This window comes from Lampetra fluviatilis, chromosome 22 (genome assembly GCF_964198595.1).
Source record: "Lampetra fluviatilis chromosome 22, kcLamFluv1.1, whole genome shotgun sequence".
NCBI classification, from domain to species: Eukaryota; Metazoa; Chordata; class Hyperoartia; order Petromyzontiformes; family Petromyzontidae; genus Lampetra; species Lampetra fluviatilis.
Genome location: NC_136296.1, coordinates 1,905,515 through 1,930,740, shown reverse-complemented (window position 1 = coordinate 1,930,740; position 25,226 = coordinate 1,905,515). Strand labels below are relative to the sequence as shown.

Here is a 25,226-nt window from a genome sequence, read left to right as displayed (position 1 = left end):
GGTTAAAGGCAAACTGAGTGTAATGCCAATGAAAAATGCACACGGTCAGGTATTGAACCCTTAGCAACACTTACCGACTGCACCACTGCTCTCGACATACGAAGGAATTGGGAGCACACGACATGACCCAAACATTGTCAAGTAGGAATCAATAATTCATAATAACTCCGACCCAAATGTGCACAAACATACCTGTGCATTCATTAATACATCAACACGTGCACACACGTGTGCATGTGCCCACACGCTGGCATTCACCATAGCAGCCGTGATAAATAATGGAGGTCAGGACCCGAGGAGTACCCTGCAGATTGGGTGACAGAGGACGAAAACCAATAAAAGTCGAGTCAAACTGACAGAATAACTGCTGCCTGCAGTCTCAGGAAGGAATTAATCATGGACCCGGCTCGGAAAGACGTAAACTTATCGGCACCATGCACGGCATTCGCTTCACGAGGCCGCGTCTCCACGGGGGCCACACCCCAAGGGGATGCCGTACCCCCATCCCCTTCCGTGCCCCGAACCCCTTCCACACCGCCAGGACGTGGAGGTGCCACGGCTGAGATTATATCACATTTCGATGGATCCTGCAGACACCGCTGCCGCGGTGGTGTAACGGGTGAGCACACTGGACCTGCAATCCAGCGGTCGCCGGTTCGATTCAATCTCCCGGGAACAGCGGGGCAAGTTTGGTGAATCCCCACCACCGCCTCTGTTCACCGAGCAATGTAACTGAGTCCACCCACAGTCGATGGACAACTGGCTAGTGTGGAAGAGCAGGTCACATGCCCTCTGGGGGGGGGGGGGGGGGGTGCCTGTAGAGTTCCCTCCAAGTGGGGTTAGCAAGCAAACGTGGGGTTGCACCTATTTCCATCTTACCTCTATAACTCCGCCTTTGCAGAGACCGTGATATATCAGGGATATCTCAAGTCCTATGTTGCGTATCGGCACATTCTCATGTGGCTCGGAGTGAAGGGGATCTGTGGATTTTATCTTTTGAGTTTGCGTGTCCCGCAAGCTGGAGACGGAGCACATTGTGGTATCTCCGTTACTCCGTACACCTCAGACTGCAATGCAGTGTTGGTTATATTCAAAATCTTCTTCTTCTTTCGTATGGCGGAAGTAGATGCAGAGCAACAACTAAAATTTCACATTCAAGTGGTCAAGCCAGATAATCGTGTCAGGAGCGGCAGAGAGTATCGCTGCGATGTCTCCTTCGTATTTGTGGATCGGACATTTCATCGGTATACGTTGTAAGGTCTGTTGAAGATGACCACAGTCGCACACTGGACAGTTTTTAATATTCCTTTTTTGTGCATCAGGTATCTGCATCTGCCATGGTTTGTGTGGATGCGGTTTAGGGTGGACAATGAGCTTCGAGGAAGATCAAACCCAAGGATCTTCTGCGTTGGGTCTTTCACAAGGTGTTGGTTTAGTTCATTTGAACTCCATTCGGCTCTCCAAGCTTCCTCGCATGGGTTCAAAAGGTCTTGGCGCGGCTTCAAGCATTGACAAGGGACGTTATTGAGGTCCTCATGAATTGGAAGGTGACCATTTTCCTCTATTCACAATTGCTGATAATTATTTAGCAATGCCTCAAATTAAACTCAACAACTCCTTGTCAAAGCCCCTTTGCACGCGGGAGAAAACCAGAGTACGTGGAGACAAAGCACACATGTGGGGGGGGTTAAAGAAGTACTCGCACAGCCCGTGTGTCAGGATACTGCTGGGTTGAAGGCCTCCCCACACTGGAGATCAGGGGTCGGCAACCAAAATAAAAAGAATAGGCAGGTAAAAAAAACAACCCAACATTTCAAGGTTGCCGACCCCCGAGGGCCACGCGGAGATCGGCCGCCTCCTGCAGTCGCGGGGGCCACGCGCCCGCATCGCCGCGGTCATCATGGGGGTTGTTGATTGTGCAAGGGATGCGCAGGTATGGCAATTAAACGATTAACAACGTAGGCATGGCTTCAATGTCAAAAATATAAAGCCTCAATTTCATGTATTGTATTGTGAAGACCTGATATAATTAATACTTTACAGATCTTTTGTCATACCACTGCTGATTAAAGGCTTCCCCACACTGATCAGCCATTGAGATTGTTTGTACATACTTCAGCACGACGGTAAATGCGGTTCGTTGAAGGGAAAGGTCCTGGACTGGTTTAGGTATCATTCGCCACTGTGAGCCTTGGCCGGGAATCAAATTCAAGTCGCCGACTTCATACTACAGCGCCATAATCACTGCGCCAACACCAGACCACTCCAAATGCCTCTAAAAATTATTTTTTTGGAGAAAATCAGATCCGTTTTCGCAGAAAAGTAGATTTTTTTTCCCCGCCAGAATTAAGCCACGGAGGTCTTTGGCTAAGATGAGAGTCGAACCCTTAACTGCGTGGTCCGACACAGCCGTGATGGGTTTCACAGTTGCTTACTCTAGGCAGGGCCAGGTCTGCTTTAAACGTGAATTCCTGTTTGTGTTTTAGAAGTGAGCCTAATTAAGTGATCGGCCGCATGTCGGCTACCTTTTCAAGCCACACCTGTCGCTTTGCCCGCTCTCAAGCGTTAGTGGGTTTAGCAGTGACGGCGACCCCGTCGATTGATGCGAAGTGGAGGCCCTGGGGCAAGAGGTGGCGTGGCAGACAGGGCGGGCATGTAGGGCACGGTGGGCAGGGTGGGTACGGTGGGTACGATGGGAACAGCACGCACGGTGGGGCACGGTGGGCCGGGTGGGCATGTTGGGTACGATGGGGTATGGCGGGAACGGCCGGTGCGGAGGGCACGGTGGGCACAGTGGGCTAGGTGGGCACGGTGGGCACGGTGGGCACAATGGACAGGGTGGGCAAGGCGGCACGGCGGGCATCGACGCGCTGGCCGCTCGCAGCAATTGTTATTCGTGAGGTTTTTTTCCGAGGAGGTGAAAGTGACACCTCATGAAGCATCGCTCCTGGTGATGGCAATGCCATAGGGTCATGCGGCATTGTGGTTAGGATGTGTGGTGTGATGTGGGCGAGTAGGCTGAAGAGGTCAGAGCATCGAACCGGCACCGCTGAGGACCTAGGTTCGAATCCAGGCAACCGCCTGTGATTAATCCGCGTACTCGAGTGGAGTGAGGTGATGGTCTCAGCCCGGTCACTAATGACTGCACAACAAACACCGTATTAAGTGTAGTTCTGCACTTAATTTGGATAAATTCAGCTCTGATAATTAAAATATCGGTCTGTTATATGGCAAACATTACTCTCGTGTGCAGAGGGTGGGGAAGTGCTGCCCTCTATGTGGATCAGAGGTCACTTGAAGGGGCCTCAGAGGTAGCTCTGTGATATCCACTGCCGTGGGCCATTCAACAGCATGAAAGATTGCTCTGCTTCGTGAGAGAATAACCTGAAGTAGATAGCACAATTGATATTATACTACAAAAAGATGTGCAAACTCATCATATACTGGCTGCTTGTCTAACAAAGTTGGTTCATCACTGGCTGAGTAGCTGGTTGAGGGACCGCATATTTTCTGGTGGCTGGGAGACTATTTGAATGTATACCATCTCACTTATTGAGAATATGGAATATTTCTAAACACATCATCATATCAGCAGGTTGGTTTATCTGTGTGCATTATCTGCCTGGCCAAAGTCCAAGATGGCTTTTAATTATTCCTCCACACCCACCAATGAAAGCGCAATGATGGCACAATTGTGCCCGGGGTAATCAATGGGCGGTGTTCTGCAGCATTGGTGGTCTCCAGCAAGCAGTGGAAATTCCACATTAATATGGCCGAGACCAGGGCCTTTGTGCAGCAGTCACAGGTGACTTCTCACCATAACCACGGCTGATAGTTGTTGCTTATTCAATCAGTCAGGAGGGCCGATGGGCCGAGGCAGCCCTGGCCTGAAATGATCTTTGTGATTGGGGAGGCTACTGCTGTACCGACTCAGCAATATCCCAACCGTGCAAACTAAAGTCATTGGGGTATACTCTTTGGTTCTTTCGGTAAAGTCACGTAGGTATAAAATAAAATAAATAAAATCACGAAGTTTCGGGCGCAACACAAGCATCCGTCATCAGGTGGGACAATCACAGCAAGAAACAATTGCTCACGTGGACAAAAGGGCTGCTGTAACAAGAGGCCATATAGGTAAGAGGGGGGGGGAGCCAGGGAGGAGAGACAGAGATGGGGGGGTGTGGGATAGGATCGAGTGGAGCGCTGCCTAGTGAAGAGCAGCTAGAAGGGATTAAAGGGCGAGCAGAGACAAAATGTCGGGGGGTGGGGAGGGGAAGAGAGCGTGGTGGATACTGAACTGGGCAGGGCCAATTGGTCCAATGACAAGTAGCAAGCAGCACCAATAGCCAGCAACAGTAAGGTAGTGCCTGAGCGGACGCTGGTAAGCAAGGTAGATTTGGTATTTGCGCGTTCTTATTGCACGTCAGGCCCCGTGGCTCAGCGGGAGAGTGAGTGGCTCACAATTGATAGATTGTGAGTTCAAATCCCGATTGGGGATTGACTGAGCCCATCATCCCTCTGGGGTTGATGAAATCAGTAGTGCTTTGTGGGGAAGTAAACATTGTTTGTCCTATGGATATCTCGCCACGGTGGTAAGATCTTAACTACCCCACCTGGTATACAGGAAGTCATGGGTTCAATCCCGACCCTGACGCCTGCTGTATATTTTGTATGTTCTCCCCGTGGTCGCGTGGATTTATCTCCAGGTCCTCTGGTTTTTCCCTCCACATTCAGAGTCAACACGTGTTTAGGGATAAGCCACTTCATTGAGCTATCATTTGTGGCCAGGTTGCTTCTAAAAAAGAACTATATAGCTCAGTGGACCTTACTTGGTAAAATAAAACATAGTTTAATAGTTTTATTCATAGCTTGTCCCTTCCATAGGAATGTGGTATTTACACCACAGGAGGTGGGTACTGCCTCAATGCTCATTTGATGAGGAAATCACTCTGATATTTGGCTCGTCTGCCAGGTACAGACGAGTGATGCGATCTGGTTCTGATAAAATCATCAAATAAAAGATACACACAAGACACACAGGGATCGCAACAGGGAAATACAGACGGGTAGGGTCCTGCAAAGGTGCTCCAGGGAGCTCGAGAGAGTCCTTCTTGATGGCATTTTGGACTTCTCTTCCACACTGACCAGACATTTTGCAAGCGACCTGGCAATCAGATAACTGTGGTCTACTAATGTATAGTGGACATGTCCAAGAGGATGTCCAGCAAGGAGATGGAGCAATGAAATTGGCTTCATCACCTGAAATATGCAGGCGGTAAGTGGATTATTGTATCTCAGAACAGCTTGGACAGTCCTCTATCCAGCAGTGGATTGATTATGGCTGATAATGATTACCCAGTTGTTTTAATCTTGGTTAGTATAATAAGTGATGGTTGCTTGATTACAAGCCACCTGCTTTTTTGAGATCTGGTAATCGATGTATTTGGTTATTGGCTACCAATGAGTTATAAGGAAAGAAAAAAACCCTTTTAAATCACAGTCCGGCACCGTCCACTCTCATCATCAAGACGGGGTTGCAGGACAACGTTGCGTATCCGACCATCACTAAACCACCCTGAGCACTTTATCGGCCACACCCAAGGCAGTATTTGCGCAGGGTGCAACTGTCATTTTCTCGAGATGTTCCACATATTGGCCTATAACCCGTCACCGGGCAGTCGGATACGTGGCGTTGTACTGCATTCACCTTTCAGGTTGCAATTTTCTCCGATTAGCAAATCAAAGAGTGATTCACCGTCAGTGTATTCTACCTGATGAACTGACGATGAAAAAGATTCCTTGAATAACTGAATCTTCGCGCGTCTCAAGAGACCCCATCTGCGAATTATTTTCATTGAAGGCATTCCAGAGCTTCGGTGCTTGCCGTCACTGCATACCGCCGTGCAAAACAATGCACTATTGATGTTGGGTATCTCGAAGAGTATTCGGTCCCTAGGCTTCAAAATACAATTAGTCTGACATTCAGGAAATATTTCGCAAAGCGTAGACGAAGCAACCCCACACCAGAGTTAGGATGCCAACACCAATAAGGGAAGCTGAATGCCCCACCAGCCCAGAAGCTCCATTACAAGCGGCTTTGGCCAGCATTGGCAGCGCAGGCTCCAGGCGGTTCGTGCCAAGAGGGGGTAACTTATATACACGTGCATCGCGGAGTGGCTCACAAAGACATCCATCAGCAAGCTGTTCCAACAGCCCCATTGCAGGGTGTACTTAAGCAAAAGCAAAGGGGGCGAGAGTGTTTCGAGAAAGAAGAACTACATTCTAGGTGTGCCAGACGTTGCTCAAGTGTACAAGCACCAGTGCCTGTATAATGCGAGCGTAAACGGGGTTCGCTGCTGGGCTCTGGCCCAATCACATGGCCCGGGGTATTGGGGGGCAGAGCCCAGTATGGGGGGTGTGTGGGAGGGGCCGCCGTTCACCTCGGGTCCAATTGGAAGCGAGGTGAATGGAGGTGGAGCCAGCAGGGCAGTATGGGAAGGCTGGATCTGACGATCCGGAAGGGGAGGAGTCAGGGTCACGTGGTAAAGAGGATATAGGTGGGAGCCCGGAAGGGATCCGGGTCAGTTGTTGGAGTGAAGATGTGGGACCACGTTGGGTGGCTGCCGCGCCATCAGCCACGTGGCTGATGGGGCTTTGGCACACCGTCGGGCAGCGGTGTGCGGAGCGGGGAGGAGCGGAGCGACTGATGGGAAAGCGCGTGCGGGGCGCGCGCGAGAAGGGAGGAGCACGTGCGGGGCGCGTGCGAGAAGCAGCTGGTCCACTATCGGGACCAGCGGGGTGCGAGCAAGGAGCTAAATAAAGACTGACGGAGGAGCGCGCGCGGGGCGCGCGCGAGGAGACGCTGGTCTGCTGTCAGGACCAGCGGGGTGCGAGAAGGAGCGGAGGAGCTGACGAGGGAGCGCGTGCGGGGCGCGCTCGAGGAGACGCTGGTCCGTTGTCAGGACCAGCGGGGTGCGAGGAGGAAACTAAATAAAAGAGCAACGGAGACCAGCAGTGCCTGACGAAGTCTTTTATTACACCTGTAAGGTTGGGGTCAAAAGGCAACGTGATTTTCTGCTCGAGTGAGCGACGGAGGCGGTGTTCATCTCCCGCTAACAGCGTTGAGCCAGTGTAGGAAATTCCCCATTCTCATGGCGGAGGCGAGACTTATCTGGAGGACAAAATAATCAGACGACGTCTCCTTCCCTTGTCCATCGCGGGGGGGAGTTACGCGGTGTGAAAATCACCGCAATCGGCAAATTCGCGAACCGCAAACTCAAAAGGCGAAAAGGAAATATAGGGTTTGGTTCACTGTTCATTATAGGACTCCTCTTGTTTAATGTCACCTTATATAAACCCAAACACGAAACAGGAAGTATATTTTTACGTAAAATATGGTTAACATTTTGTGTAGTGTTAAATATAACTTGTATAGTATAGAGTGAAAAAAAATGTTGTGGACAGTACTGTACACGTATACGTAAAAGTAAACCTGAAAATAAAGATAAGGTTAATGACAAATGTACAGTAAATATTATGTAGATTAAAAAAGTACAATGTAAAAATACTTTTACTTACTGCGAGTGATCAAGATGGTGTGTGTATTCTTTCACGGCAGCCTCGTCGTAAGCAGAGTGCAGTTAAAGAGCACCTGTACTGCACGTGTATACGATGAGTACTGGATAGGTGGGAAACGTTTGAGTGCATTTCATACACAACCTACAGTATCTGCAGCATGGCCTTCTGGGAGTGCATCACCTCAGCAGAATTCTTTCAAGCCAAGAAAACCGTGGCCCGGTTTTACATAGCAGTCTCACCAGCAGAGTCACAGAACGACCACTGGTGACTTCCCAACAAAGCGGTACTTGTTTTATTAACTCCGGAGGGATACGATAGGCCGAGTCAAACCCCAACCAGAATTTTAAGTTGAAACCTTCTGTTGGCAAGCCACTCGCTCTCCCGCTGAGCCACATTGCTCATGTATGATCCTTAGGGATGTACGCAAATCCTCCGTTTATGAACCAAAACGTGATCATTATACTGAGGAGGCATGCAACCTAAAACGTAAAAACGTGGTAGCTTTCTCACGAACGGTACTCACGATTCGTGAAAACGAGACGCGAACGTGAGACAGGGAGCGATCATGGGCCGAAACGATACTGGTTACACTTCAGCATTGGCAAAGCGAGGACAAAGCAAAATAAAGAGAAAAACCGAGGCAAAAAAAACATAAAACCACGTTCAGTGGGTGGGTTAATTTCGAGTCCCTTTATGCAGCAGATTCTAATACCAAATTCTGAAACCGTTGTCACGACCATAATAATGAAAGATCACATTCTGGACAAATAACTGAAACTTGTGGGCAAAGTAAAAGGGAAATTACAGAAAACGATGACAGCAAAACATGAATTACAGGCCCAGTATTCTCCTATTACACAAACATGTTTCACTCGCAAAGAACAACCTGGCTCGTTTGCTATTACCTGGTGAGCTGTCGGAGCTGAGCTTCTGGTTGAATCTTGAAGGAGCCAAAGCTGTTAAAGGTCCCTGGCACCATGGCAACGCCACTCAGCATGGAGTAGGTTTTGTCCAAAAGCCCAAATGACTCCATCATGTTAAACCCTGCACACCGCACAGCCGATACAACCGCACTGTTACACTCTGCGCACTGCACCCAATATAACCGCACCGCTACACCCTGCGCGCTATCCCCTTGTGTGTCCTGTTGGCCTTCAAAGGTTCTTGCCAACAGGAGTTGCCTCGACAGCCTTCACGGCTGAGACGACAGGGGGATTTCTGCGTCGGGTCAGGTCTGAACGCGCTGCGAGCGCCACTCACCTGACACCGTGTGCCCGTTGAGGAACGCGAGCGGGCAGGCTGCGGGGAACACAAACAGAGCACACGTGAGCACACGAGGCACAAGGGAGCGCGTGTGTAGGAGTGTGAGTGCATGTGTATGAGTCTATACCTATGTAGTTTGTTGAACTTCTTTTGCACCATATGTAGCCAACCGTGCTAATCAGAGGTGCGGGGGAAGAACAACAAACTAAACACAAAAACTGTTTTAAAGAAATTAATTTTCAATATAGATTATTTAAACGTGCATAGATCGAGTGGCTTCCTAATATCGGACGGAAGAGCATTCCAGACGGCTGCAGAAGCGCGTTTGTGTGCCACACCGATAAATATATCTGATCTAGTTCTGGGCCACCACTAGGTCGACTCGGCCTCAAATGAGTACCCGGTACGGTGTGTAAACATTGCCACTCGGGAGACAAGGGCGACCGGGCGTGGTGCTGGCCACCCACTCCCGGTGTGCCGTGCCGGCTTTCATAGGTGCTACTCGCTGACAGCACTTGTGCCAAAAGTCTATGAGGATATGCGGGGATTATTGTTGTTTGACCATGTAGTGAGGGCTGTGTGGCTTGTGTGTTATGCTTGTGCAGCCATGTAGTGAGGACTGTGAGGCTTGTGTACTAGGTGTGTGCTATGCATGTGCTAAGTGTGCGCTATGCGTGTCCTAGGCGTGTGCTAGGCATGTTGCTAGGAGTGGCGTGCGCGTTGTCGTACTGGCCGAGGCCGTCTCGCAGATGAAGGCGATGAGTTCATCTTCGATCTTCTGGAAGGCGTTGAAGTCGTCCACGAAGAAGAGGTGCCGCTCTGTGGGCTGGCTCGCGATGGACACCAGCTCCGTGTAGTCGGCGTCCGCGATGCCGATCCCGAAGATGCTGACGCCTGGGATCGAGGGGGAGGGAGAGGCGTGCAGCTGGCTCAAGCGCGCAATGACTGCTGCTGTCGCCGTCTCTGACCGCCGCGGTGGGCGCTGGCTCCCTGGGGAACGTGGGCAATTATAAACTCCCAGTGAGATGGACAGAAGAGATGTGAACGAGAGCCAGCTATGTATTGAGGTGAGAGAAATGTGGACAAAAATATATTAAATATCAGTGAGGTGAGAGAAGAGAGCTGCAGACAAAATAGAGATGAGAGAGATTAATTGTGTTTTTTCGTTTATTGGTTTTTATGTTCATAAGGATCTGGATTATCGCGGATATTTGGTGCATCCCTCTTCATACATGAACTCCATGGGGGCCTAAGCTTTTCCCTTGTTGGCTCATTCCTCGCGCCACCGGTGCCCAATACCTTGTTGCGTCACGCTACATTGGTGCCATCGTGCGCCATACCACCGTGCACTGTTAGAGGAACTCACCATGTCCGGCCCTTCTCTATTCCACGCTGTGCCCGCATAGGCCTCGCTTTCACAGCCCCACGCTAGGCCGTGCCGCGCGACTGCCCTGAGGCCGCGTGACCGTCATCGCGCCACTGCGCTAGATCAGCAACCTACTTGCTGTACAGCTATCTATTGGCTTCGTAGCATCTCTCTCGGATGGGGGGGGGGGGCAGGGGGGTTCACAAGAATGCACTGCGCCTCCAGAGTATTGCATTCAGCGAACCACACGTGGTACAACTCAAAACCCCGCCGTGGCGCGTCGCGCTGCCCACCGCTGAGCTGTATTTCGCGAGCGATGATCGGCGTCTCGTCCTGGGAGCGGCCATCCGTGAGCACCACGAGCACCTTGGGCACGTTGCGCCGCATGCCACCCGTCTCCACAAACAGGTGGTCCCGGACGTGCGTCAGCGCGCGGCCTGTCGCGGCGGAAACAGAGAGGCGGCGTGGTGAGTCGGCACGACAGGGATCATGTAAATGTTATAAAACAGAGTAATTACGCATTTAGTATTTTCAGTTTGCCGGACGTCTCCCTCAACGGGAAGGGCTCTGCCCCCCTTTGAGTCCATCTTGGAGAGGTTTGCCCGTGGTTTGATGGCTAGAACATTTAGCAGGGTCACCCAGAGGCTGCCCGGAGGCCCATGGCAGAACATGACGTGGGGCCCCCTCATGCATTCGTGAGAAAGTAACAACAGGGCCGTTGTGGGCAGTGCCGGACTATCTTAGTAGTAAAAGTAGCATATGCTACGGGCCCCGCACTTTCAAGGGCCCCGCGCTTAATGCTGTCAAGCTATCAATTCCGGTTCAGTGATTCTGCACTTGCTCGAATACTATAGTAATATACTGCCTTCAACTTTTATGAACGACTGGGTGTTTAAGGTTAGCGATTTGTCGTATTATTTGGCTGTATAGCAAATTAAAAAATACAATTACTTTACTATGCAAGTCAAACATTCGTGTTTTAATAGTTATGTTTTTTTATATGTAGGGCCCCTTTATCACATATGCTACAGGCCCCGCACTAGCTTAATCCGGCACGAGTTGTGGGGCCCTCTTTTGTGTGGGGCCCGGGGCAAGCTGTCCCTTTGGGATCCCCGCCCTACTGTGGTGCCGGTGTCGAACAGTGGGCAGCCGTGGAGGTGGCGAGGGGGAGGGGGCGGGGCGAGGGGGTAGAGCCGCACCGGTCTTGGTGTTGCCGCCCTTGTAGCGCATGTTCTCGATGGTGTGCAGCAGACTCTCCTTGTCACGGTGCGAGTTCAGCAGGAACTCGGTGCGCGCGTCGTCGCTGAACTGGGCGATGGCCACCTGGCACGTGGTACGGGGTGGCGGACAGTAGGGTCAGAGGGCAAGGCGGGCGGGCGGACGTCAAGCAGGGCGTGCGGAGCGCCGCCGCTACCGGGCGGGGCTTTCGTGATTGCGCTGCGCGGCTCTCCGCCGTGTCGTTGCACTGTTGCGGCGTTATGCCGAGCGCTCTTCCGCACGGTGTCCGACGTCTTGCTCCACGTGCTGGGACTTCTTCGTTTCAGAAAAAGCACATTAGAGCTACACGGAAGATTTGTTTTTATTTCTACGAGGATGAAATATACCTCCAATGATCACGGTTGGCTACATATGTTGCGAAAAAAGTTGAACATACAGAGTCTGTTTTGGAAGGCGTTATTATTAATTGATAGATACATGTTAATTAAGACCAGTATCGCCATATTCCCTTCATGGCTACAGGTAACATCAAGTGGAGATGCTTTTAAACTGGTCCTGCGCCTCCAAAAGGTCGACTTAAAATTAATATTTGGTGTGGTATGTAAACAACAGCACTGGGCGTGACGCTGTCCACACCACCCCATTGCGTGCCGTACCGGGCCATAACATGGGCCCCACTGGTCTGTTCAGGGCTACATGTGGATGCATGGTGTTCGTCGCCAGGTAGTTAGTCCGTGTGCGTACGCCCACCTGTGCCCCGTCAGGTCCGATCTTGTCCAGTGCGCCCGCCGTGCCGTACAGGAAGCGGATCACCTTGTGGAAGTTGTCATCGCCGATGCTCCAGGAGCCGTCCACCAGGAACACGATGTCTGCCTTCGCAGCCTTGCACACTGCGCGCACGCAGCAGCAGCAGCGGTGCACGGTACCCATTCACATCATACACCCCCAGCTGGCCCACGGCTGCAGATGCTTACTCGTGCCGTGGGTGGCAACAGCCAAGTAGAAGGCGACATACGGTCACGGTACAGCACTGCGATCGCTCGCTAACGCTACTGCTAGCGGGGGGTCTCCACTTAGAAGTCCCCCTTTGAAAATGTGATATTGGCCTACTCTTCCACGCTGGCCAAACGTCTTGAAAGAAGTGGAAGTACCCACACTTTACCCCACCACATATGACCTGCTAATAGACTAACTGCTGGGCCCACATGCTCGCCGTTACCGGTTGAAAGCATCCCTTTAGGAAGGAGTGGGGGGTTAAAACACTTTGTACCAGCCACACAGCGAGATCGGCAACCTACTTGCTGTATAGCTATATTACATTTTTTTATTTTACAAGGGAAGGCTCACTGAGCTACAGTATGTAGCTCTTTTTGAGATGCGACCTGGCCACCGAAGTGGCTTCTCATCACGTGAAAATGTATAGCAGCCAAATAATAAACTAAACGCATTATTAGAAATTTGTAGGGAAAAACCAGAGGACCTGGAGAAAAATCCACGCGACCATGGAAACTCCAAATATACAGCAGCGTCAGGGTCGAGATAAATCCACGACCTCCTGTATACCAGGCGAGGTAAGTTAACATCTCACCACCATGGTTCCCGTGGTTGGGACAGGCATCTTTGTAGGATGGGGTGGGGGGGGCAGGTGGGTTCACAATAATCCACTGCATTCACTTCCTAAAGAAGCTCCCGGCACATGGAGCAAACCACCCGCGGTACAACTCCAACCGCCGTCGTCGTGGAGGGAGTGGTCATAATGCGCCTCCCTTGTTCAACCTCAAGGGGAGGGGCGGTGAAGAGGCAGCGGGCAGCCGTGCGGGCGTGGGCACGAACCGTCGCGGGCAGGAGGGATCGTGGGCGGCGGCGTGGTGGTCGTCGTGGTCGGAGTCGTGGTTGGGACGGGCACTGCAAAAGCCACGCGCGCGCAGGTGTACACGGTGAGGACGGACGAACGACCACCCGGGCGAGCTCTGGCCGTCACACAGCGACCGGCCGCCGGCGTCCCGCGAGTGTCGGGTGTCATCACGCATTACCGTGATGTTTGTGAACGACATACGCACGGCAAAGTTAACTGCCCGAGCATTGATGGACATGCCCGCAGACAGTTCCCGAAGATGTTTGGCGGGTCGATAAAATGTCAAGGTGCAGCCCTGTAATTGGCCTACTCTTTCACACTGGCGAACACGTCTTGGAAGAGGTGGGAATACCCACACTTTATTCCACCACATGCGGCCTGCCGATTGGCTATCTGTGGTGACTCTATTGATGCTGCTGCGTGGACAGAGGTGGGGGGATTTGTTTCAGCTGTTGCGCCGGGAGGCCGAACCGGTGATCTCCGGATCACACGTAGCCATTACATCACGGCAGCATCCTAGCAGGTGCTTACATAATACGCAATTATACCTATTAGAAACTCAGCGCATTTAAAATATATATGGGCAGATGTGTTTTTTGTGCAAACACATCAGAGTAAAGATTGCTTAAAATTATAAAATAGTACCGCTTCTAAAACCTTTACATGTATTTCATAAGTACAGTAAATATTAAGACTTCAGCTACATTACAAATGATGTTTGTCATTCGTGTTCGCCAAGTACGATCCGTCTGTCATCACTACCCCTGACCCGTCTCCGGTGGGGATTACACCCCGCAGAGCTTTCACGTGCGAGAGCGGTTTGCCACACGGTACCTGGGACTGCGTGCCAGCATTTCAACGACCCTGCGCTAATGCAGCGCGGAGGGCACGAGCCGACCGCACCATGTGGGGTTGTGACGGGACGCGTGAACGCTGCGCATCCCCGAACCCTCTCTCGCGCACTCTCTCGATCATTAGCAGACCGTGAGTCTATGTCCAGGTCAGTCAGCCAGGAAATGGCTTCAATTGATGTGCGGTGGAGATTCGGCTTCAATGCCTCCGTTGAATGTTTCAGAGTTTACAGTGGTTCACTGCAGTGTGGTCTCACATAGAGACCCAAAGACTCACACAGAACTCGCATCGAGTTCACAATGGCGTTCACTGTGTGGTCACAATAGTCTTGTCGGTTTTAATGCAGTCGCATGCGACCAAGGTTAATTCGAATCCCTAGTCATGTGTCCGCTCAGTGTCCTTAAGATGTGAGGAATCGATTTTGCGTGGACCGGTGTTGCGGACGTAGAGATTCAATCCTGAAGGTTCGTTAGCGGGATTGACAATGATCACGTTGCTCGTTCCGATGCTGGGGATCACCCGAAGCTGTCGCCATAGACCTGTGCCTGGCACCTCGTGTGCGTGTCCCGTGCTGTGTGTTTCAGTTTGGAGTGAAACAACACTTCCCCCCACGTGGTCCAATCCATCATCAGAATTCAGGGTGAGTGACTTGACTCACGAATCAATAGCTCCTGAACACTTTGGTGAACACAGCATTATTGAGGAGCTGGAGGGGTGTTATGAGCTCTTCACAACGTATATGACAACCCAAAAATACCGGTTCTTACACGCGCATATCGTGAGCTCGGAGAATTCGTGTCAATCGATAAATCAGTGGATCGTTACACCCCTAAAGTCCGCTCTCTGTGCCGGGTATAGCTGGGCTGCACATGCGACTCCGCTGTGCTACGTGTCACTCTGGCGTGCTGCGCGTGTAACTCCGCTGTGCGGCATCAGAGCCGGGTGTGGCTGTGCCGTACTGGTGCGCTCTGTGGCGCTGGTGGCGGGCCCCTCGGCCTGTCCCACGAGCGCGGTGATGCTGACGCGGTAGGGGGAGTCGGCCTGCAGCTCCGGGATGCAGTGCTCGATCTGGCTGCCCGGGAAGACCGCTTCACGCTTGGGACCTCCTGGTCAGTATCAACAACAGTGGGGATACACACGCATTACACACACACAGCAGGGTTACACACATTACACACACACACACAGCAGGGATACACACACATTATACACACACACAGCAGGGATACACACACATTACACACACACACAGCAGAGGTACACACACATTACACACACACACAGCAGAGATACACACACATTACACACACACACACAGCAGGAATACACACACATTACACACAACACACAGCAAAGATACACACACATTACGCACACACACACACAGCAGGGATACACACACATTACACACAGCCACAGCAGGGATACACACACATTACACATAGCAGGGATACACACACATTACACACACACACAGCAGAGATACACACATTACACACACACACAGCAGAAATACACACACATTACACACACACACAGCAGAGACACACACACACATTACACACACACACAGCAGGGTTACACACGCATTACACACACACACAGCAGAGATACACACACATTACACACACACACAGCAGAGATACACACACATTACACACACACAGCAGGGTTACACACACATTACACACACACACAGCAGAGATACACACACATTACACACACACACAGCAGAGATAAACACACATTACACACACACACAGCAGAGATACACACACATTACACACACACAGCAGGGTTACACACACATTACATACACTCAGCAGTGTTACACACACATTACACACACACAGCAGAGATACACACACATTACACATAGTGCTACACACACGTCACGCACGGTGATACACACACGTTACGTACGGTGATACACACACGTTACGCACGGTGATACACACACGTCACGCACGGTGATACACACACGTTACGCACGGTGATACACACACGTCACGCATGGTGATACACACACGTTACGCACGGTGATACACACACGTCACGCACGGTGATACACACACGTTACGCACGGTGATACGCACACGTTACGCACGGTGATACGCACACGTCACGCACGGTGATACGCACACGTCACGCACGGTGATACACACACGTTACGCACGGTGATACACACATGTTACGCACGGTGATACACACACGTTACGCACGGTGATACACACACGTTACGCACGGTGATACACACACGTCACGCAAGGTGATACACACACGTCACGCACGGTGATACACACACGTTACGCACGGTGATACACACACGTCACGCACGGTGATACGCACACGTCACGCACGGTGATACGCACACGTTACGCACGGTGATACACACACGTCACGCACGGTGATACATACACGTTACGCACGGTGATACACACACGTTACGCACGGTGATACGCACATGTCACGCACGGTGATACGCACACGTCACGCACGGTGATACGCACACGTCACGCACGGTGATACACACACGCTACGCACGGTGATACGCACACGTCACGCACGGTGATACACATACGAGTCCATCGTCCCTTTCCGGCAGGGCCGGGTGTCCACACCTGTCAGCGGCTCCCAGGAGAGGCGGTACGAGGCGGCGTCGCGCACCGGCTTCCAGCGCATGCACAGGCTGTTCACCTCCACGCGGAACGCGCGCAGCTCGCTCACCATCAGCGGCACTGCGCGGACAAAACGAGCCCCAGCACGCCGTTAGCGAGACGCCCACTGCGGTGCAGTATGGGGTGGCGCGGCCGTTTTCCACCGCCTTTGCCGCCCCAGTGTTGATATTTTACCCATCGCACCAGGTACTGTATTGAATTAAGATGACCTTGCGTAGGCCCAGGACTGGTTTAGATATTTGCCGGTGATGTTAGTTGTGGCTGGCAATGGTGTTGGATGCGTGGGCTGATGAGTGCATGAGTGGGTGGAAGGTTAAGCTGGTGGGTGGGTGACCTGGTGGGTGGGTGGGTGAGTGGGTTGGTGGGTGATTGGGTGGGCTGGCCAGTTGGTGGTCTACGGGCGCCTAGGCTGGTAGGTCGATGAGTGTGTGGGTGTGTGAGTGTTTTAGTGGGTGGGTGAGTGGGTGGGTTAGTGGGTGGGTGTGCCGGTGGGTTGACGGGTAAGTGGGTGGGCTGGGCTGGCGGGCGACGTGATGGGGAGCTGGTGGGTGAGCCTGTGGGTGGGTGTCGTGCGTCGCGGTGGCGAAGGGCGGCTACTCACACGTGCGTCCGGGCCCCTGCAGGGGCTCGCTGCTGCCCCCGGGGTAGAGCGCCTGCACCTTGACGCCGTACTCCGTGCCGGGGCTCAGGCCCTGCAGCACCGTGCTTGTCACGTCCCCCACAAACACGTCCTGCGCGGGGCCGCCAGCTGCTGCCACCGCACGCCCGTGGGATGGGAAGGCGTGCATGGGGACAAGGGTGGGTGGGTTCAAGGTGAGGACTCAAAATAAATATCGTGAGCCACTGCGTACACCTTCGCGGTTATGCTGCTGCGTATCTCTCCGAGCCGTGCTTGGGTCGTACCGCGTGTTGTTCGCCGTGACGTCCGACGTTACTTTCCATGCGTGGCCTGCCAAAGGTATTTGAAAGTCCTGTTTGGCCCTCGGCACGGAGAAGCTTCCCCCACCGCCGGTGTACTCGGTCGCGATTTGAGTGCGTGTGTGGGTGAGCTGCGCACCTGCGGGCGAGTAGGTGACGCGGTACCCGAGCAGCGGGCCGCGCACGGGCTCCCAGGACACGCGGAAGCGCGTGTACCACTCCTCCGAGATGCGCAGGTTGCGCGGTGCCACCAGAGGAACTGCCCGAGACAGATACAGGCACCAGCGTGAGTGGTGACGTGACGGCACGGCAGCAGCAGCTCAACGCGGCTGCAAACGACGCGCTTTGCTTTGCCACACGGGCACCCGGAGACGAGCCTCGACGGACAAAACGGTTATGGATTCTACGCAGCTTTATATACCCTGCGCATGGCACGGTGGGCTTGTCTATTTATGCAGTCATCTATAAGCAGAGGGACTCAGGGACAGCACCACGAGTGAGTCTCCCGTCAAGGTGAGGTCTAGGGAGTCCTAGATGGGGAGAATGAGCGACCTCCCATTTAGCTACGAATGACCGTGGCTTTCATTAGAAGGTATTGTTTGCTGGAGCAGAGAATGTGTGGAGGGGCATAGTGAGATGATCGGGGAGAGGTTAGGAAGGAGCGAGTCCATTGAACACCTTTTATTGGGGATAGAAATCGGGCTACATTACAGTGGGGCAGACTACGGAAAAAGGTGGCTCTGTGAAACGGTCAGATTTTTTTACATCTAGACACAATGACAGTCGTCCCCCATGCACGGAATGTGGGCGGTTAAGTGGCCAGGGTGGATATGTGATGGGTTGGATAGGCCACGACGTACTGGATGTCAAAACAATACAGTGATTATCATGCAGTTCACAATCACTAGCCCGAGCCCTGCAAGGCCTGTGTTGCCCACTACAGAAGGCACCATACACGAATTGTCCACGATTTATGAAACACGATCAATCTGGCGTCAAAACCATCGTGGAAGAGCAGTGAGCAGTGCGCTGGTGTGCACGTGCGGTGCCGTGTAATCTTCTGACAACTGATCAGACAAAGTTGGTGCTGAAAGCTCAGAATGTAAAGAGCACTGAGCTAAGTTTTGAGTTTGAGCTGAGCGAGGTAGTGAAGATTAGAGTGCTCTGCGCTTGCTTGTGAGTTTTCACTTTTGTGTACAGCGGTGATGCTGCGATAATTTAATTACAGTTTCTCAAGAGGAAAAAAAAACCCCAATTAATTTGTGGGTATAACACTGAACAGTGTTATTTAATCAACATTTTGTACAGTGGGCCCTAACAAAATCGATCATAGCAGTTAGCAGCTTGAAGACGCAGAATTGTATCGCCCTTGTGGGACTTCTCAGTGAGCGATTATAGTCATCGAGCCAACGTTGGGCTCGGGTGCAAGCTCCGTGTTGGTATGGAAACCCAGATTGTTACACACGGGGGCATCACCGCCGAGCCGCGGGCACTCAAGAAGTCATGTGGATTGCGGTGCGTTCTGGTGTGCAATGCACTCGTGCCATTGGTGAGCTTGTGTTGAGCGCGTGAGGGGAGATGTCAAGGTTGGAAGTGAACTGTTAATAGCGGAGTCAGTTTGTGCTGGTAATTAATTTATGGACAATGATGTGACGCGTGGAGCAGCAAATCGAGTCTCACCTGGCAAGAAGCCTTGTGAGCAAAGCAATGGAATATTTAGTAACTGAAAACTATTTGAATTATTTCTATAACTCAAAAATAAATATTGCCTCTGGATGTCACTGAAGGGCACCTCTTTACACCACATTTTAAACATTTCTCTTGGCCCGGTCCACGGAACGCTTGCTCTGTGGGCGAGAACTACGCGCAACAATGTGTGTGCACGTGTGCGGGTGTGCGTATGAGTTTGTGAGTGAGCGCTGTGGTTATGTCTTTGTATCAACGGGGAGCGGTAGTGTCGTGGTTATCGCGCTGCACTACGAAGCCGGCGACCCGAGTTCGATTTCAGTTCACGGCCGACACCAGTGACGATTATCTGAACCGGTCCTGGGCCTCCCCTCGGTCGACTCAGGCTCAAATGAACACCTGGTGTGGCGTGTAAAACATCGCCACTGGGGAGACAAAGGCGGCCGGGCATGGTGCTGGCCACCCACTCCCTTTGTGTGCCATGCCTGCCTTCATAGGTGCTCACTAACAGCACTTGCCCCAACAGTCGGTAAAGGCTATATGGGGGATCTTTGTCTTTGTACTGTGGTTATGTCTGTCTCCAATATAAAAGCAACATTCGGCCAAAACGTTTGAAGCAGAGTGCTTCAGTTAAAATGGAATGATATTTCATCCGCAATTAATTCATCACGTCAGCCTTCTTCATTACTATTTCGTCAAGCAAAGATACTCTCCATTTGGCCAATTGCGAATGTCAATTAGTTTAGTGGCTACTTCCAAGTGTACTTTATTACAATTGAATTATGACAGTTAGAATAAATGTCATCGCGTTTCTATTGGATTTCCCCCCCGATATGTTTCATATTATACAGTCAGTATGTAGCAATCTTGATTTGAAGCTTTCGTGACTGCAGGAACCCATACTCTTTGGCATCACCTGATGACGGTTGCTTGTGTTGCGATCGAAACGTCATGATTTATTATTTAGTATTCAGTATGTTTGATATGTAAAGTGTTTACGGTTTATAAGTCGATATCAGCCGAGCTTAAATTGGTGTATTCACTGCTACGATTTGAACAACTGTTATTGATTTGTTCACAAAGGTTATCCCTGGTGTGTATGCTCACATATCGTTCCTGTTACTTCCCGGGGTTTCTCTTGAGAGAGACACGCGCCGTCCCTCCACGAGCTCCCACCTGCTGTCACCACCGTGTTCCCGACGGTTCTGTGTGCGCACTCTGTGCGTCCAAACGCAGCGCGTGCAAGTCTAACTGTGTACAAGCAGCGCGAGACCGTGCTCAGTGCTGTGCCCATGTCCAGCGCGCTACGTTTTGCCATAAGTGCGGTTGCCCTGTGTACCGATTGACCTACGTACCAGATGCCCTGTGCACTGGTTGCCCTGCGGTGTGCCGTGCAGTGCGGTACTAACGCGTGCGTGCGGTGCCGTCCAGGTTGCCCCCTTCGCCAGCCTGGTAGAGGGAGGTGACGGTGACGCGGTACGGGGTGTCGGGCAGCAGGTTCTGCAGGATCACGTTGTTCCGGCGTCCACCCACCAACACCTGCAGGGGGCATCACAGCGCAGGTGTTGCGTGGCAGGGTGAGAGGTTATTGTGTGGCGCGGAAAAGAGTCATAACTGCAGCCAGTAACGTGAAAATCTAAAACTATTTTCAATTTTACCAGGTAAGGCCCACTGAGCTGTACAGATATTTTTCAGAAGCGACCTGCCCACAAATGACAGCTCAACGAGGTGGCTTCTCACGTGGAAATATAGAGCAGCCAAATATTCTAAACACGTTGATTCTAAATGTGGAGGAAACAATGGGAGGACCCAGAGAAAAATCCACGCAATCATGGGGAGACACGCAAACTCCAAATATACAACAGGAGTGCGGGTCGAGATCGAACCCACAGACTCCTGTATACCAGGCGAGGTAGTACACCTCGCCTCCATGGCACCAAAAAAACCTCAACCAACAACAACCAGCAACATAAAATAAAATACCTTTTTATCTCTCCGCCTGATGATGACCGCTTGTGTTTTAGGATTTTTTTTTCTATCTACGTGACTTTACCGAAAGAACCAAAGAATATAAAAGATACCTCTTCCTACCAACAGTATGAAAAGAAAACACAAAGTGCACTAAAAGTAATGTATGACTAACACACGTGTGTGCATGTGAATGAACATGTACGTGTGTGGTGGTAGTGTTGCGGTTAGCGTGCTGCACTACAAACCCGGCGACCTGAATTCAATTCCCACTCACGGTTAACACCAGTGATGATTATCTGAACCTTTCCTGGCCTCCTCCCCAAGGTCAAGTCAGCCTCAAATGAGTGGCTGGTGCGGTGTGTAAACATCACAACTGGGGAGACAAAGGCGGCCGGGCATGGTGCTGGCCATCCACCCCCTCATATACCATGCCGGCCTTCATAGGTGCTGCCCCCTAACATCGCTTGCCCCAACAGTCTGTTCAGGCTATACGGGGGATCTCTGCCTTCGTCTATCGCGAGTGTGGCGAGTGCGGTGGGCATGGCGGGCCCGTGTCTCACCGCCTCGGGGGACCGCGTGCCCCCCACGGGCTCGTAGACGACGCGGTACTGCAGCACGGCCCCCACGGCGTGCTCCCAGCGCACGAGGAAGCTCGATGACGTCTCTTCGCTCGTCACCAGGCCCCGCGGGGCGCCGCGCGGAGCTGCACGCACGCCGAGACGCGGGCTCCGCTCACCACGCACGCAATGCTCGCCACACGCGACACGCTCACCATGCTCACCACACGCTCACCATGCTCGCTCAACACACTTGCCATGCGTACCACCAGTGCAACGCTCACCATACTCAGCACGCTCACCTCACACATACACACACACACTCGTGCCTTCACAAACAACGACAACCACTACCCTCGTTTATTCTGCAGATGGCAGAAATATTCCTCAACCAACAACAAAAACGCCAACGCTCAACAACCGATTTGTCTTCAGTCCCTTCTGTCAATTGTGGGGGATATTTAACCATACTTCACCATACTGGTCAGTGCATACTTCACCACTGAGCTACGTCGCTCTTTTTCAGAAGTGACCTGGCCACAATTGATAGCCCAACGAAGTGGCTTATGTGGAAATTTAGAGCAGCCAAATTTTCTAAACACACGCTGTTGCTTCTATATGTGGAGGGAAAAACCTGAGGACCCGGAGAAAAATCCATGCGACCACAGGGAGAGAGAGACACCGCAAACTCCAAATATACAGGCGTCAGAATGGGGATCGAACCCACGACCTCCTGTGTACCAGGCGAGGGAGTTAACATCTCGCCACCGCGGCGCCCTCATTTAGCAGTTCCGCATAGACATCTGGGCCAATCACAGCATAGCATACACAACCAACAAGGCGTCGGCCTTCTCAATGTCACAGTGTCACTGTTAATTTGGTCGTCAGCGCTGCCCGTTAGACGTCGAGGGCATTGGAAACCCGACGGCTCAGCGTCCAGAAGCCCCATCAGATGGGATGGCCCTGGAGGAGCGGTTGGGGGTGGTGGATGGAGGGGGGGGGGGCTCTCCCGGCCCCAGCGCCTGGCAGGACTCACCGGCAGTGGTGGTGGTGGTTGGCGTGGTTGTTGTGACGTCAACTGCATTCGGCACACATACCACAAGGCAGACACTTAATGGTGGATAGTTCACATAAAAGCTACACGTCGGGGGATAATGGGCCTAGATGTTAATGTTAGGGGAGTAAAGCTTGCACAGAATGTATCGTCCTGTTTGGGCATGGTGCAAACGATATCCTCGGTGAAACCAGCAGAGGAAATTTAGCGAAAAAACGCAGTGACAAGTTCGGTAAATCATACCAGAATGCACTTTACACACAACGTCACGTACACGTAAGGCATTGCACAAAATAAGAGTTTGAGATTGTGAAATAATGGGTGAAACGTGTTATGAGTGCCCATATATACGCCAGCGAGTCTAGCCGGTTTGGTTAAAAATGGGTTTAAAGTTTCGGTTATGGTTAACCGTGTCCAAAAACTGGTTTGAACCAGTTCAAATTTGTTTTAACTTCGCAAAATATGGTGAATTGCTTATCGTGTTTGTATTCTTGCGAGCACTAAAGTACAGCACATACAATCATACAAGCACAATCATCATTAACATAAACAGCAATACACACTCCCCAGCATTACTTACATATACTCTCAGGGCAAAATTAATGTTTGTGTATGTAGCTTGGAAGTAACACGGGTTAACCCCATGAGCATTAAAATTTTCTGTTAAATACTAGAGATTTGCACATCTAGCCGCAGATGTATCTTTCTGCGTGTATCTATTTGACTAATGTGTATGTAGAGAGCGGTAGTGCAGCCATTGGCACGCTGCGCTACGAACCGAGGTCGATTCCCGCTCACGGTAAACACCAGTGACGATTATCTGAATTGGTCCTGGGCCTCCCCTAGGTCGACTCAGCCTCAAATGAGTACCTGGTGTGGTGTGTAAACATCGCAAATGGGGAGACAAAGGCGGCCAGGCATAGTGCTGGCCACCCACCCCGCACGTGTGTCTTGCCGGCCTTCATAGGTGCTCGCGAACAGCAATTGCCCCAACAACCTGTTAAAACTATACGGGGGATCTTTGTCTTCGCGACTAATGTATGTGTGTGCCACTGAGTCTGAGTGTCTCCCTGTCGACTGCATGCGGCGCACTCGTGGGGCTGTCTATGAAACGCTTCACCAAATGACGGAAGGCGCTGCGGTCAATGTGCCCTGCAAAGTTCATTGCCTCGGGGAACTCAGCCATGCTTCATTGTGTTAACCTTACAAGCTGGCGAGCGAAATTATTATTTAACTGCGCGGAATTTTCTTTGGGAGATTTTAATTTTGGAGCCCCAAAAACATTATTTGGGTTCGGCTTTCGATTTTCATCCTGAAAAAACAATTATTAGCTCCAGTTCTCAGTTCGGTTCCCTGGTCTAGACACCAGAGCAAACCTGTACACAAGGACTTACGGATTGACAGGAGGAGCAGTCAGAGGTTTTCCCCAATTTTCGAGCAAACGCAGCGGCTTTGAGAAGACTTCTTCAGTGTTATTAGTATTATTGCTACGACCATGACGCTTTGTTTACTCAGGAGAACCCTCACCGAGTCCCAGACTTTTTTTTCCAGAAGAGTCCTGCCAAGTCTTCACAGTAGGGGGCAACGTTGCTGCATATCATCTCCGACTGAGGAATGTGTGGGTGATTTTTCAGCACCGGGACGTTTTGCCAATTCTGGTCGCATCGCGTGTGTGTGTGCGCGCGTATTGTTCGCTCATTTCTCACCGAGTCTTTTCAAACTCGGTCGTTTGTTACTGTACAACAGGGCCTGTTCGAGACAATCCATCGGCACGGACGTGACCCGACGGACCTTCGAGTGCGAGCCAAGACGGGGGCTCGTATTTTGCAGTCACCTTGCCAACAACAATCGGAGCGGCCAAGCGCAGGTGCGCAGACAATGCCTGGTGTGACACAGACCCCCGCTGGCACGGGTCGATGACTCGCTGAGACAAGGGACAAGGGGGCCTTCCACACACAAGGCACCGCCTGCGCCCCGCGGCGTGGCGCGTCTCCACGGCGCACGCGGGGCCGCGCGTACTGCGGTGCACCGCCGTGAAACATGCTGGGTCTGATGCCGACCCAGACGCCTTCATGTTTGGAGTTTGCGTGTCTCTCTCCCCGTGTTCGCATGGATCTTGCTCTGGGTTCTCCGGTTTTTCCCTCCACATTTAGAAACGTGCGTTTAGAGCATTTGGCTGCTATAAATTTCCACGTGATAAGCCGCTTCGTTGAGCTATCATTTGTGGTCA

The 25,226-nt window shown here is 51.7% G+C and overlaps 1 protein-coding gene across 2 annotated transcripts in view; it reads right to left on the bottom strand.

Annotated features, from left to right (window-relative positions):
* The window catches only part of LOC144938449 (collagen alpha-1(XII) chain-like), a 285,089-nt gene that overhangs the window by 84,547 nt on the left and 175,316 nt on the right, over nucleotides 1–25,226 (bottom strand). For both annotated transcript variants that reach the window (XM_078866258.1, XM_078866259.1), the window contains exons 35-48: nucleotides 22,979–23,020; nucleotides 21,946–22,088; nucleotides 20,824–20,953; nucleotides 17,868–17,987; nucleotides 17,412–17,558; nucleotides 16,754–16,870; nucleotides 15,092–15,238; nucleotides 13,259–13,330; nucleotides 12,176–12,315; nucleotides 11,407–11,530; nucleotides 10,501–10,644; nucleotides 9,571–9,735; nucleotides 8,839–8,877; nucleotides 8,484–8,622 (exon numbers count right to left, since the gene is read on the bottom strand). In XM_078866258.1, coding sequence (XP_078722384.1) covers nucleotides 8,484–8,622; nucleotides 8,839–8,877; nucleotides 9,571–9,735; nucleotides 10,501–10,644; nucleotides 11,407–11,530; nucleotides 12,176–12,315; nucleotides 13,259–13,330; nucleotides 15,092–15,238; nucleotides 16,754–16,870; nucleotides 17,412–17,558; nucleotides 17,868–17,987; nucleotides 20,824–20,953; nucleotides 21,946–22,088; nucleotides 22,979–23,020 — 1,669 coding nt within the window. The remainder of the gene's footprint in view (nucleotides 1–8,483; nucleotides 8,623–8,838; nucleotides 8,878–9,570; nucleotides 9,736–10,500; nucleotides 10,645–11,406; nucleotides 11,531–12,175; nucleotides 12,316–13,258; nucleotides 13,331–15,091; nucleotides 15,239–16,753; nucleotides 16,871–17,411; nucleotides 17,559–17,867; nucleotides 17,988–20,823; nucleotides 20,954–21,945; nucleotides 22,089–22,978; nucleotides 23,021–25,226) is intronic.